General features: G+C 34.8%; 1 protein-coding gene across 4 annotated transcripts in view; it reads right to left on the bottom strand.

Moving 5' to 3' along the window:
- Positions 1-560: 560 nt before the first annotated feature.
- numb (NUMB endocytic adaptor protein) overlaps positions 561-15,468 on the bottom strand; it is a 65,128-nt gene continuing 50,220 nt past the window's right edge. For all 4 annotated transcript variants that reach the window (XM_088234999.1, XM_088234996.1, XM_088234997.1 and 1 more), the window contains 5 exons: positions 12,817-13,023; positions 10,535-10,666; positions 8,468-8,741; positions 5,424-5,628; positions 561-4,430 (listed from right to left, as the gene is read on the bottom strand). In XM_088234999.1, coding sequence (XP_088091125.1) covers positions 4,001-4,430; positions 5,424-5,628; positions 8,468-8,741; positions 10,535-10,666; positions 12,817-12,990 — 1,215 coding nt within the window. In that variant the 5' untranslated portion in view covers positions 12,991-13,023 and the 3' untranslated portion in view covers positions 561-4,000. The remainder of the gene's footprint in view (positions 4,431-5,423; positions 5,629-8,467; positions 8,742-10,534; positions 10,667-12,816; positions 13,024-15,468) is intronic.

Here is a 15,468-nt window from a genome sequence, read left to right as displayed (position 1 = left end):
TCGGAACCAACCAAGCCCAACGAAACCATTACGGGAGATCGCTATTGAATACGATTTATGCGTTTAAGCCGAGCATTGAAGGAAAATCGTCCGCAATAATAAATTAAAGAGAGACACGACAAAGTAATTTTGCAGCAGAACATCGCTCGGTCACATGCTGCAAGGCCAGTCGAAACATGCTCGAAAACACTTAAATGGAAAGTCCTACAAGAAGCAAGAAGACACCACTCCTTCCGTAATCGGAAGGAGTGGTGTAAGTGGTAATCCACTTGTTCCGAACGATGACCCCATGGCCCAGCTGACCGGCATTTCCATTTTCCATCCATAAGTAATGATGCCAAAATATGTCTCGATTCGTGGATAACCTCAAAAAATGAACCGTTCTTTCGAGATGGATTTCGATACACTGCCAGAAAGATGGGAGAAAGTAAATTGCAAGCATTGGGGCAATACTTTCAATTTCTTTACTAATTTTTAGTATTAGTAAGTATTAATTTTTACAAAAAAAAAGAGAAATCTTCAAATTAGCCAAATATAAAAGGGAAAAATGAAAAGCAAAGTAAATAAACAGTTGATATAATTTCAGAATAATATTATGTATATATACATGTGGAAAATACATCTATTAAGTACACATTTTTACATGGATTTACATCGCCTCTTCCTCCGACACTCCGCATCATCATCACCCACACACATTCCCACTAACTGGCTACAACTATTATATCGGGTGCATAAAACATACAACAGAAAATAAACACTTATCTCATACATGTCCATAATTATGTATTTTCTTGTGCATTTACATATTGCATATTTGGGAGTTGCGGGTTGTCCTGTGTCAAAACATCTCTAGTTTACAAGTTCATAAATAATTAAATATATTCAAATTGTAGTAAAAACTAATTCATTGTAAAAAGGGACTGTGGTCACTCACCGCATGCAAACTAACGGCTTCAAAGTGGCATTATTTATGAATTTATTGACTCTAAAAATCATTTTTATTTATACTTAAATAACACAATCATGAAAAAGATAATCATTTTCAGAAGAGAAATACATGTTTTTTAGAAACAAAAAATCCGTGATTTTACCACTATGCAATGACTGCTTATTAAAATCAGTAAATAAACTGATATTACAATAAAAATTAAACAGTCTGTCAAAGTAAATTTGATCACCCAATACATCTTGGAAAATTCCAGTAATATTAATACTGTTATTAAGTACAAGTATTCGGTAGACAACCGTATCGCATTGTCTCTGAATGTGAGATCTTCGCACCGGCGCTGGACACGCCATGCGGTAGATATTAAGTACATTATATTACGAAGGTTGACGTCACTCACTAATACTGAGATGCGCAAGAAGGACTAGACCCTTGTGAAGTGAAATCACAGAGACAAGCCGATGCTATTAATCTACCTGTATAGGTTTATACGCGTCAAGACGTGCCGCGGAAGCAAGCCGTGCACTGTCCTAATTAAGTACAATATATTCTTAATCTAAAAATTTATAACAAAACATAATATAGACTTTATGAAGAAGTCAACAATATATATTTTTACAGATACATATTTACAAATTAATCACAAGTGCAAATACCCTGGCGCACATATCATAAAAGACGACACCAGTAGATTTGTAAAAATGATATTTATATATTTGGATTTCCATCGGAAACTCTTTATCAAAACTGATACTTAAAAACACATTTTTATGCAGTGAAGTAAAAAATATATATGTATTTTAATGTAACATATGTATAAAATGTTACGTAATTATAAAAATAAGAAAGCCGTTCTGAATTAAACACGAATACTAGTTTATAAATAGGAAAATCCCGAGTGAAAACTTTTGGAGATTTGTAAATATTTGAGGCATGTGTCGGTGTAGCCGGAACTGGCAGCGTACATATATGGCTATTAAAGCACTAGCCTACGTTTCCTAATTATTAAGTTTAATGTGCAAGGCTGTGCTCAATGTCAACTCAAATCTGTAACTTCACAGGATAGTGAATTGCATTTTCACTTAAAGTAACAATATATTAATAGACATTAAAGTTACAACATTATGTTCTACTCACAAACTAATACTTATGTGTCGCAAGTCTGCAACACAAATCCTTATAAGAGATATGTCTTGGAGGGAAGGTTACCCCTTCTGACAGCCATAGTGGGAAACGTAATACATATCAAGTAGTAAGGAGATGTCTTTCTGTTAGTTTTGTTTTAATGAATAGTTAATTTTTCATTCTAATAAAATAAATATAGATGCCTAAAAATGTATTTCTCGATACGAAGGAATGACAGTTGGAAATATATTTTCTTAAAAGCCAATAGTGGTTACATAACATATACAATACTAATAATAAATCATTTTTCTATTGTTTCAAGTTTAAAATGACCCGAGGGTAAACCATAAAAAATATATCACATATTTTACGAATACTTAATAAAAACCAACAGTTACCCGGGTATTCGTCTGTTAAGTCGGTTGGCCATTGTTACAATGAAAACGAACAATTCCTTTTATTTTAAAAAGCAAAAACATTTACATCATCAAAAGTATCGAAGACTCTTTCGCGATCAAGGGTAAAATATAAATACAACTCTTTTAGTAGTTTATATTTGTGGTACTGACGGCACATAACATGACAAGAGTTATCACTCGAAATTTCGTTGATTTCTTTTGATAAAGCGCAAAAATCGTGCACTGCAGCGCAATCTGCAACTGTATTAGATTAGAGATTATGGTGATTGTACATCAGTGTCTGATAGTGTTTTCTATATATAGGTTTTGCTGTTTCTAAAGAACAGATTAATTTTCTGGTTATGTTCGGATGTTGTATAAGGTCACTCGAGCGTTAAAAAGTGGAAATAAAAACACATTCGGTACGAAGCACATTGCGCGGTACTGTCCACTAAGAAGCGGCTACAAATTTTGTATATTTGTTGGGTTGCTTGACTTATTAATTCAATATTATTCTAAGATAAAGTTGGACCAATATTAGTTTTTTGCAATGTTGAATAGTAACAACTCTCGTTACTGTTTCCAATTATTTGATCAATCTATCAATTCTGACAAGCTGAAAAATTGTCTTTAGTGATAAGTATCGATCAAAATTCACGCAACAATTTCGGGTGTATCTACGCCGAATATCTCACTCGTTTATTTTAATTCTCATTTCTTTCCATTCCAATTACGACAATAGACTCTCCTGCGAAGCAAACTAAACTAAGGGCCAGGGTGTAAATAATTATAACCATGTGACATTTTATTTAAGTAGTTGCGTCAAAAGAATGTTGGGTCGTTAAACTAAACAAAATCTAAAACTTCGAATTAATGTTGTCTGCTACATTATAAAACTAATGCGGAGAAGCTCATAAAACAGGCTACAACCGAAACATCCCACCCGGTTATTATGTATTATAAATTTAGAAGTATATATTTTTAAAAATAAATAACTATCCCTTGGCAGTAAATATAAACCTTATAAATGTATAAGGTAAAAAATAATGCAACTCCCATATAAAAAAATGTTGTGCAATCAAAAAAGTTTGAAAACTAGCATAACTAGAAAATTTCTTTTAAGATTTTACTTAAAGATGTCACATTGAATTATTTACACCCAAACACCTTATATAAAAGGAATTAAAAGCAAAAACACCACCGTCCATTATCACTGTTTTTGGGAAAACGAACAAAACTAATAGCGAAAAGACTTTTTTTTTTAAGTTCAACGTACAACTTATGCGTGGTATAACGGGTAGCGAAAAGACTTTTCATTTCAAGTTCAAATTGGGCACATTAAAGTTAAAAGAAATAGTATTTTCGCTACTTTTGTTTGTCTTCCCAAAAACAGTGATCGTGGACATTGGCATTTTTGCTTTTAACCCCCTCTTAAATAACTTCCTTAACGAGATATATTTAATTATAATAGGTAGGTAAGTGTCGATTATCCACTACGAAGAAAAAATATTGGTGCGGATTTTTAGAGCTATATTGCGCGTTGCAAGAAGGGGTTGGTGGGGCGCGGCGGGATGGCCCACTCCGCGTCGAAGGGGTCCCCGCCGAGGGAACGTGCACGCTGCGTGGTGGCGAGCGGCGGGGGGCGCGGTGCGGGGCTTGTGAGGCGCCCCAGCCACTGCTCGGGGGCCGGGAGCTCTCGCCCCTCCACGGGCAGCACCGCCGGAGGCTCCGCAGGGCCCTCGGACAGCAGCTGCAGCCCCCGGGACAGCTGCTGGCACATGGCGGCCACCTGGAGTGAAGGGTCGGACAGCAGATCCAGGGCGTCGCTGCTGGGGGCTGAGTTGCCCTGGAGAGCGGACTGCGAGGGTAGGGGAGGCAGGGCGGGAGTAGGCCGCAGCCTCTCCAAGTTGCTGGGAAGGTCACTTATCCGGAGCGACATTTGACGCTTGAATGGTGAACTGAAATAAAAATTTTGGATTTGTTCAAATGTTTATACACAAGTTGTCTTTTCGCAGGTAATTTTTGTTAAGTAACAGTTTTAAAAATGTATCTTTTAATAATAATATTTCTTTTTCGATGATAATATACATACAGTAAAACTCCGTTTATCCGAACTACAGTCGTCCGAATTTCCAAATATCCAAAAAAGATGTTTTTAATTAAAATTTAATTGTGCAATTGACTTTGCTGGACTTGTTTTAGTTAGTTTTTAACATGATTCCAATTCGCTGTATTATTTCAAATGCAATAAAATCTGGCATTCATTAATCCGAATAACTGGAGGTTTACTGTACCTATATTTTTCAAAATAAAATTATATAAACTGAATGAGAAATCAACAACACTTAAAAAAAAAAGAGTTTACTTAACAGATATTACCGGCATAACAATGAAATACTAGATTTAATCCTCAAGGGTTTATATCAGCTAAATCGTTAACAGCTAAAACTATTTTAACCAAATATGGGAAGAATGTTGAATACAGTTTTTTTGAGTGTATAAATTATTTACACCACGATTTAAATTTTAAATTAATTGAGAATATATTAGGTGCTAAGATTATCCCTAAAAATTTTATCAGTGGGATACACAAGTTTTAAAAGGGTACAATATTATAGTAAATGTGTTTGTCAAAAAAAATATATATTTGTGTTTTTATGATTCAACCAAATATTTCAATTTCCTTAACGATTTTGGGGCCAAAACTGTGTTGGGAATTGAGAAACAAGTTTTGGTAAACCTCGGACCTCTGATCTGTGGAGTCCGCAACTAACTGTTGACATCAAACTGTGAATTTACACTAACTGTTTTCGTTATCACGATCTTTACTGATCCTGCCGAGGCTTTTGGTTTGGACCAACATAACCTAAGCTATTTACTGCTTTATAAATGTAAATCATAAGTTATTGTATACCATCGGCCATTGTATACGTCAGCAAAAAACGACTCACTTGTTATTGAGATGTGAGAACCCTCGGAAAGAGCCCTGTCGCTCCAGCATGTGGGGGGCAGCGTGGGGCCTCTCTATAGCGAAGGGGTTGGGCGGGGCCGCGGGCACAGGTAGAGGGGGGCCGGGGGAGGGGGCTGCGGGGGACGCAGTCATATTGGACAACGAGCGGCTTTCTATGGATATGTCGCTACTTCCTTTTGTTCCACCTGAAATCAACATCAAAATTTGATCAGTCTAGATAAATAATCAAGATATTACCACTCCCTCACACTTCTGTTCACTGTACTCCACAGTTCTACCGTTCCACAATACTTTTATGAAAATTTTTAACACTTATCCCTCACAGTTTCGCACTTGCACAATGCACATTCATCGAACTTAATGCGCTGGTTGCATACAGGTATAATGACTTTTCCTATCGTCGAAAATGTAGCTGGTCTAGGTGTAAGACGTCTGTCAGCTAGTTCATCAATGCATAGTTCTTTTAGATATTCCGGAGCAGTATTGTGCAGCGACTTTTACATAAGCCAACATTATAATGCTGTGCAGAATGTAAAAAGATTGACACGGAAAGACTTGAGCCCTTGCGAGGAACTCAATCTGTGATATAAATAGAAATTGTGCGTCTAAAAAATTGTCACTATAAAAAATATACAAAACAATCCAATTGGGCAATAAATGTACGTAATAAACAATCCGTACTAATATTAGAAAAATGCTAAAGTGTGTTTGTTTATGATTCCTTCCTTTCTATAGTTGACTTGCTTCATCTATGGTAAGTTTGGTTTGCTTTTGGTTTTGTAACGGAATTTTGGATTTGTGAACAGAATAACGATGGTATGTAACCATAGACTAATGGATTATTGTATTCCTTTCATAACGATAGTTGGAAGACCAAGCTACTTTCAATTCCTATAATATTTCATTCCATCGGGAAAATTCTTATTGATAAACGAAAACTCCCATCGATAAACGACGCAATTAATTAATTTACCTAAATAATTTCTTCCTAATGCCACGTGAGCGAAGCTGCGGGTAAAAGCTAGTAACTTTATAAGTATGCAGGTACAGGTATACATATAAAATTCACATTTGTATTTTTTGACAATAATTCGATTGTATTTATTTGCAAAATTGCGATTTTATATTTGGGTAAAACAACAGATTGTTTTAAAAATAATAACATTCACAACAAAGTTTAATGTAATATAAGATATATATAAGACTCACGCCGTATAGGAACATACTAAATTACACCTGATCAAAGAATAATTTACTACACTTTTCACATGAGAATATTGCATACATATTATGTCAGTTGAAACAATGAGTGTTTCCTCTAGCACATGTTAGTACGAGTTACAGAATAAAATGTGTGCATTAAGAAATATCTGCCTGATTGTGCAGTGCATCAGGTATTATGAAATACCAATACATTCAATAGCGCTGTATTCATATGTAAATTTACTTAATTAGGACACAAATAATTGAAATTCCTATTTATTACGTTTAAAATACGTCATCATCATACACCCAACCCAATATGCGACCGATAGTGCATAAGGCATTGTATTGGTAAATTAAATAAAGCGAATTTCGATCATCTGTTCAATCAACATGAAGGAAAGGTGATCAGGTACCAGTTTAGAGACAATGAAATACTGCAGTGTAAAACCACTTCTAATAGAAATGTTTAACATCGACCCTGTCAGAAATCGAATCTGGGCCCTCAAGCAGGTTAGACGTACGAGGTGAATTTATATCCACTAAATTTTTTTTTGCGGGATCAGAACCAGGAGAAGAGGCGAAGACAGGTGGAGGCCTCTGTCATGCAGTGGACCAACATGAGCTTATTATCCCCTATTTAAAACGGAAGTCAAGTGTACAAAAAAAAAGGCATTTGAAAAGATAATACCATTTTGGGACTTACCCAAACTTACTTGAAACACTGACATAAATAATAAAAAGACACATTCAACATGATTTCGTTAAGCGAGGTTTCTAAATAAAAAGTTTTTTTTAAAGTTGTCGAGGGCAACTGATTCTTACTGTTCTTCTGGAAAATGGGGGACAGTGCTATATAAGCTCTTGATGTCCTGTGACCTATCTAAATCTATCGTGACGGGTCTCTCGAAAAAAGACTCGTGTTCGAGGACGTTCAAAACCCGTGTACAACATTGTTACAGGAGACGAAACTTGGATATATTCGTATGAACCTGAAAGCAAACAACAGTGTCTGTTTGGATGTTTGACGATGAACCCAATACCACTAAAGTTGTTCGTTCACGGAGCACTTCCAAGAAAATGATCGCTTGTTTCTTCGGTTGAACTGGACATGTCCAATCTTTGAGGATTAAAGAACTGTTAATGCTGAATAGTATACAACATTTTTTTTGAAAACGGTCTTCGATGAAATAGGGAAAAACAACAAAAAGCGTGGCATCATTCTTCATGACAATGCCAGCTCCCATAAAGCACATCAAACAGATGAATATTCGAAAGAGAAAAACATTGAATTAATGTTTTATTGCCCGTATTCATCCTATTTAACGCCAAACGACTTTTTCTTGTTCCCCACTGTGAAACAAAAGATGCGTGGACAGCGATTTTCATCACCTCAAGTAGCTGTTGAAGACTTTCAAAACCATGTTTCTACGATATCAGCTTCAGAGTGGAGAAAATGTTTCCAGAATTGGTTTGAACGTATGCAAAAATAGACCTTAAAGGCGAATCTTTAGAAAAGCAATAAAAAAACCTTTGTTTCCAACTTGTTCGTTTCTGTTTCACTTTTTGTAAAAACGCAACTCTAAAAGGCAACTCTCGTGTACACATATTCCTGCATAAATGTTGATTTTTCTTTTGTCTGCAGTTATTTTGTTGTGTACTCTGAGTTAGGGGTTTAAATGACTAATGTTTTTTTTTCTACGTTCAAACGTAGTGTCAACACTGAATTTTTTTGTTAATTTTGTTTAAAAACACGAGCGCTTTGTATTTTGTTTTTAAGGCATAAGCCCTTGAAGCAATAAATAAATTAACTTGTCTCACCATTGACATGCAGTATCTTGGTCCGCTGCACTTTGTTGATCTCCGCGGCAACGGTCGTGTCGCGGTCGCGGCGCTGCTTCCGCTCGAGGCAGGCGGAGAAGGCGCAGCCCACGGCGTGCGACAGGCGCTCCCCGGGGTCGCGCGAGGCTAGAAAGCCATGGCACATCCAGCGTCGCGTCGTGCCATCGCGGCAGATGTAGCTGAAACCCCTCTCGTGGTTGCGGTCAGGGGCACAGAACGACACCTTCTCAATTGTCTGATCCACAATGAGACCCTGAAATGTTTAATAATGCATTTGAACTTACGCCCGGAGTGGTATTCTGAACGCAAAAGCGGTTATAAATGAATGGTTTCAAGCGGAAAATTGGCGAATTTTTAGTAATATTGATGTTTTTTTTTAACATTCTGAAATAAGAATTCTTTGGTATATAATTTAAATCAATCTTTTTGGTTTAGTTTATTTTATGTATTATATTTTGTAAGCACTTTTGTTGATATGGGCATTTTTAACTCTGGTATGATGGTAAAAAACGTCGTGTCACATTAAACAAAAGATGAGATTTTGAAATATAGCTTTAAATATAAATTTAAAAACAAAAATTTACTAATTCAGAATTTTTGTTTGTTGGCAAATCGAGATTGGAGTTTTTACATAGACACAAACTCATAGTTTTATTATTTGTTACACTTTTGAGTTTATGTTTCTTTTGCATTATATGGTACAAAGCATTAGCAATGTATTGTGTTAGTATGGTAGTGGTTTGATTTTGTCAATATTTCCTGTAGCAGACGTTCATAGACTGACTTGATCAATATAAAATTGTCAATTTTGTAAAAAAATTTGAGATATAAGTAGGTTTTTTTTTTCAGTAGAAGATACCATCAAGCACTTCAGTAGGTTCACCATGAACTTGGTCTAAAAGATTTCCAAATTTGACTTGGCAACTTTTTGTTAAAATGCTTTCGCGGGTTTAGGTTGAATTTGGTTTTCTCAAGCCTGAGACTGTGCCCTCAAAATTAAGCATCGTGTTTTAGTTTGAACATGGAATCCAAATTTGGGCAGCTATAAGGACTGTTTAGTATTTTATATGTCTGTATCTATCTATGTTTGTATTAATACGTTCTTCTTCCTTTTCAAAGCGGAATTTGGAGCGAATGGTCACGGTCTCAATTTGGAATCATGAAAATATGTTAGCACTACAATATTATAATATGATTCCCCTTTCTCGGAAAATAGCGATAATATCGAAACACCTTTTATATTGCGAATAAATATTACCTAAAAGAAATGTTATTGTGTGGGCAGTTAGGGCATGGAACGGAATCTTCACTATGCATGTTAATATATTATGTAACAAAATAACCATTTAGTTCAAGGTATATTCTTGAATATTCCAACATAAATTGTTGAGGAGCCAACACTTGTTGGTAATAAAATTTTAACTTGATTGATTGAATTATAGGTCTTACTTATAACACTGTATTCCGTGATTGTACTGACCATGCGTATTTGATTGACCACAAATTGACAATAGTGTAGTAAGCCGTACAATTAAAGTTTTTATATTTTGTTATTTGCACGGTTTGATTGTAAAGAAATATTAAATTTTCACTTAATTAGTTTTCAAAAATTGATAGTGAATGAAGCAAGGCACAAGTCTTTACAAACAGTTTTGGAAAAGAGAAGGGTGCTTTTATTATATCTAAATGAGTTGATAAATATCAAACGCAGGTATGTCCACAACGATCCACCAGTGTCCACGTGGACCTACTAGTTTCTGACTAAAAACAGAGATTTTTAAAAGTTTTTTCTTGTAATAATGAGGACATGTTTTAATTTGAACAGTACTGAAATGATAATATTTTTTTTCTCTGCATTTTGTAGAACAATTTTTTTTAAATTGAGTGGGCATACTGGCGTTTAATATTTATCAACTCATATGTAGATATGATTTTTCCACAGCTTCAAACAAGAATATCTACATTTTAAAGTAATATTTTAATGTGTAGTTTACCATGCTTAAATGTATCGTTGATTATAGATTAAGAAGTACTTATTTGATGTACCTTAGTATCTTCTTCTATTACGCGCAGTCCATCACCACTGACTTGAAGTGAGGCACGAACCGCACGACGTCGCGATCCTCTCAACACCTTGAGCGCCTCCTCACATACTTGCATGCCCCGAGATTCGAAAACCTGGAAGATAAGCAACACTTTTACTTATATAATCATTCAATATGAAGTAAAATTAACAGACTGAAACGCTGACTTATTAGGTTACTATAATGAAGAAATTTATTTAAATTAAAATTCAGATCTAGTAAATATACATTATAAATATTTTCGCTTGGGGAATATTACAAGCATAAAAATAATTTATTTAGGTATACTGTTATCTGGACATTTATTAAGGTAATTAATTATTCCTCCTATTTCTCATTAATAAAAAAAATAAATTTAAAAACCTTTTTAATTTATTTAAAATGAAACACTTTGTAACTTTTACCACTTAAGAGTTTAATATATTATAACACAACTAGTTTCAGGTATTCTGAATTAACTAATTATATTTAATAAATTCATAATGTTTTTCCACAAAGTAAATGCTGAAACAATAAATAATATAACATTTTTAATACCTGCATACAAAGTCAAGTATTGGATTTATCGGGAATATTAAAATTTGATAAAACAAAAAAACATGGAGTATCAAAGATTAATTAATATTTAAACTGAGATGGAGAAACTTCAGTTTTATTTTATTTATTTGGGATATCAACAGAAACCGAAAATTTATCACACTTCATACTTCATTTTTATTAAAACCATTTGAGTAGATTTATTCATACATTTTCAAAAAACTTTGCTGTACAATTAAATGTTCTAATTTTTACAGCATGTAGGAAAACATTATTTTCTATCCAATCTCCCATAGCACTAAACTTCCTTATTGCTTTTGATTTTCGCTAATAGAATTTATATGCTCTAGTGAGCTTGTTCGCATTAGGTAAAAGAGTGTGAAAGTAATGATAGAAAGCAAATCATTCCATTTTCATTTTTAATGCATTAAATAAATTTCACTTTAGTAAAATAATATATCAATTATATAAATAAAAAGTCAACAGGCAGACGAGTAGAGGAAATGTGGATATTTAAACATAGGCGGAATGGTGAATGTGACACATGTCAAGTGGCCACTTAAACCAGCCAATGACGGATCACAAGCCCTGTAAATCGCTAGACCCTTCTCAAAAATGTTTTCCCTCTCTGTTGTAAGAAATTTTACGTAAAGTAGTGAGACTTGTTTCAAGAAATAATGAGAAAGTTCAGTGCTACAGGAAATTGGATATAAAAAATGTTTTCTTGCGCTGGGTAAAAATTAGAGTATTTAATTGTACCACGATGTTTCTCAAAAATTAATTAAAAAATTAATAAAAATGAATTTAATAAAAACGAACTACATCTCATGAGTTCTTTCAAATCAACTACTGGGGAACCTAAAAACTCTTCTGTTAATATATTACTTATGATTTTAATCAACAAAAAATACAATTATTATTATTCGTTATCGGCAAGCAACTTTCGCCATTGCGCCATCAGCGTTCTTCTTTTTTCGAAAAAGAATCTGAATATAACGGTTTTCGAACTGGTTGACTGAAATGGAATGGACAACTAGGCTTGGAAATTTATTGATTGAGGGGGAATTGGGGACGATACAGCTTCCAGTTATGACCCCGTAAATTGGTGTTGGGATCGAATTGTATTTTTTCTAAGCTTATATTTAAGATGTTTGTCAACAAGTGGGAACGAGAGACACCAACAGACCGATTGAGAAAAAAACCTTTCTTGGATTTTCTTCCTGCTACTGGCGGGTGTTGAACCTGTGACGCCAGTTTCACAGTCAGATGTCTAAATAACTGCGCCATGGCGCTTGTCTCACACATACATCTCATTCAGGGGGCAGTCATAATCATATAGTATCTTATAAGTTTCTATTAAGTCCCCTCTCTTCCGTCGTTCTTCCAATGACTGAGTACCAAGTATTAGAACAATTATAATTATTTAGAGTAAAAATATTAATAATTTAAAACCAATGGCTCGTTGGAACGAATTTATGCAGTTAAACCATTTTTGTAAAAAATTGAGGTTACGTGATATTGAAATATCACCGGCAATACATCAAAATCATTCTGATGAATAAAAATAATAATAAATCGTTAATAACCTTAATATACTAATCAAATATATAGATATATTAGTCTTAATTGATTTCACATGGGAAGAATATGCAAATATCTCAAAATAATTTGAATGTTAGTTAACATGTTCTTGAACAACGAGCTTACCTCTACGCAGCCCAGGTATTTGACGGGGAAGGCGGAGGTGGCGGCGCGCACGGCGGCCTCATCGGCGTGCCACTGGTGGGGGCGCGCACTCTCCACGGGGCCGCCGCCACCGCCGCCGCCCTCGCCCTTGCGGCGCCGGAAGGAGTCGCGGAAGGAGCGCCGCAGACGGTCCATGCCGCGCCCGTGCGACCGCCTGAAGGAAGCGCCCTGGAAGGAACGAGGCGATGTTTTAGCTACCAGGAAAAATATCGCAACACCGGACTCCCGCTATGTATATACCGGATACAAACAGAAATTTGAGGTTCTTATTTATTTTAAGCTGTTTGCTGACCTTAAACTATTTTTCTACATAACTCCCACCATTATGTTGGCACTTGTCACAGCGCAGCCTAAGTTTTTGTATCCCCTCTTCATAAAAGGGTGGTGCCCTCTTCAGAAAATGGGAAGCATACTTCGTTCATCGTCATGCACATTATCACAACCTTCATTGAACTACCGAAACCATCTCATTAGATCACTTATCAGATGTGCTCCGTACACCTCACAGATCTGTTGATGAATGTGGACTGGTTGAATGTTCTTCGCATTAAGGAAACAAGTGTTTTTTATGGAGTAAAATTATGGGGAAAAAAAATTAGAGCACAATTATTTATCAAGATTTACATGTGTTGATTTCTATAATTACTTTTTGAATATACCTCGCTTTGATTTCTTCAAAAAAAAATTTTTTTTAATTTGAACATTAATTTAACAAGTTCAGATACTTTTTTCTCGCAGGATCTACTTGCAAGGACAAATATCATAAAAATATGATTTTGTTCAATATTTCACATCTGATTTGACCATAGATGAAGGTTTAAAGTAAATCTGATTTTACCTCAGAGCAATAATGCGTGATGGCCTGGGACACTTTTTTTTCTGAATGTTATTTATAGACACAATATATCTTCGTACCTTGTAATATATTTTACCTATCCACCATTAGTGTACTCTTTTTACAGGCTTTTTAAAAAAATATTCAGGTGTATCGCAAAACCCATTCTGACTCATACGTTTTTTGTGATTTTCTGAGTAAAAAAAGTCAGAGCGGGTTTTGCAACTCTACATCTCAAATGGCTTCGTTTTTGTTTAATTATGTTACATGTATATACTTATTTGAATAGTTATGTTAATACCTAGATAATATAAAACTTGAACATTACTTCCAAAAACTGACAACGAGTGTGAGTAACAGAGAAAGCTTAAAGGGCAGTTTGATATGAGTCTGCAAGAAACAAGATATGCTTACCCGTAAACAACAGTGTTACTGAGGTAATTCCTATATTAGACATATGTGGAATTCAGGGCAAGGTTGTATGATATAATCTAAGAATACCTGTGTTTGTAAAAAGTACGGAGTGGATCAATGATAGTGAATTATTTACATTAAGACTACTGTCTTAAGAACAGCAGATATTGATATTTTGTAAATAAAAATCTAAATCAAATTCTTTGGCAAAAAACTTTTAACATTATATATTTATTGACTACACATTGAATGTATTTTTACAATCAATTCTTAAATTTACAAATAATGTTTTTGTAAAGGTTTCTTCTTATATTTCTGTAGCTGTGGACTGTATTGAAAGGTGTTGCTTCTCTGTAGAGATTTATTTTCGGAAGATTCAATTTTAAATCAAGAGGGCTATCGTACGGCGGGCACACACAAAAACGGGGACTGACGAACACAACTGTTGTTTCAGGGGCTAAGCAAGCAAGGCAGTAGCAAAAGAGAAGGAGAGAGCCTATTCCATTGTCTTATATACCCTCTGTGGGTAGCTCCACATATAAACCAAAATATGCATCCAATGCACTGGAACCTACCCTACAGAGGAAAAACAAATCTTAAGAATTTAATTCATAGCACCTTTCTAAAAATTAGAAAAACTCTCCGCTCTTAAGTAGTTAAAGGTGTTTCTTAATTATAATAAATTACAGATATCAATACAATGGCATTATTCCTTATTATTAAAAAATGTTGCGTAAATCACACACTGCCCTCAGAATCATTGTCCTAATACAACATTTCTTTTGAGAAGAATAATGAATAATCTTATTTTTTAATGGCGCCATGCGCCGTGGTGCAGTTGGTTAGACGGCCAACTGTAAAATTGGCGTCGCGGTTTCGATTCCCGCCACTCGCAAGAAATTAAAGATTTTTTTCTCAATTGGTCTGAGTGCTGTGGTGTATTTTTCATAACTTCCTTCCATATCCTCTCTTTCCCACCTGCTAACAAGCCTCTAAAAAAAATCCTTTGTGGGTCCTTTAAAAAATAAAAACTAAATGCATTTTAGAAAATACTCAAGTATAATGCAATAAAATGCCCATAATCTAAACGTAATAGTTAAAACGCTAGTTTCATACACGGATAATCCAGGTTCAATTCATTTCTTGTGAGATAATTTAATTTTGGTGCCATCTTCTGTTAGTCGTAAATAACTGAATTAGAATATGGGAAACAAGCAGTGGTAGAATGGGGTTCGAACCTCGAACCTCTGATCCGTGAGTCTACAATACTACCACGGAACCACAACAAAATGAGAATTTAAAGCCTTGGCTTTTTGAGCAGTAATTTAGGTCTACTTGACCTGTAATGTAAAAAAACATTTAAT

This window comes from Micrasema longulum, unplaced genomic scaffold, assembly GCF_059751315.1.
Source record: "Micrasema longulum isolate JH-2025_06_02 unplaced genomic scaffold, ASM5975131v1 h1tg001317l, whole genome shotgun sequence".
Lineage (NCBI taxonomy): Eukaryota > Metazoa > Arthropoda > Insecta > Trichoptera > Brachycentridae > Micrasema > Micrasema longulum.
This window is presented reverse-complemented; position numbering and strand designations above follow the sequence as displayed.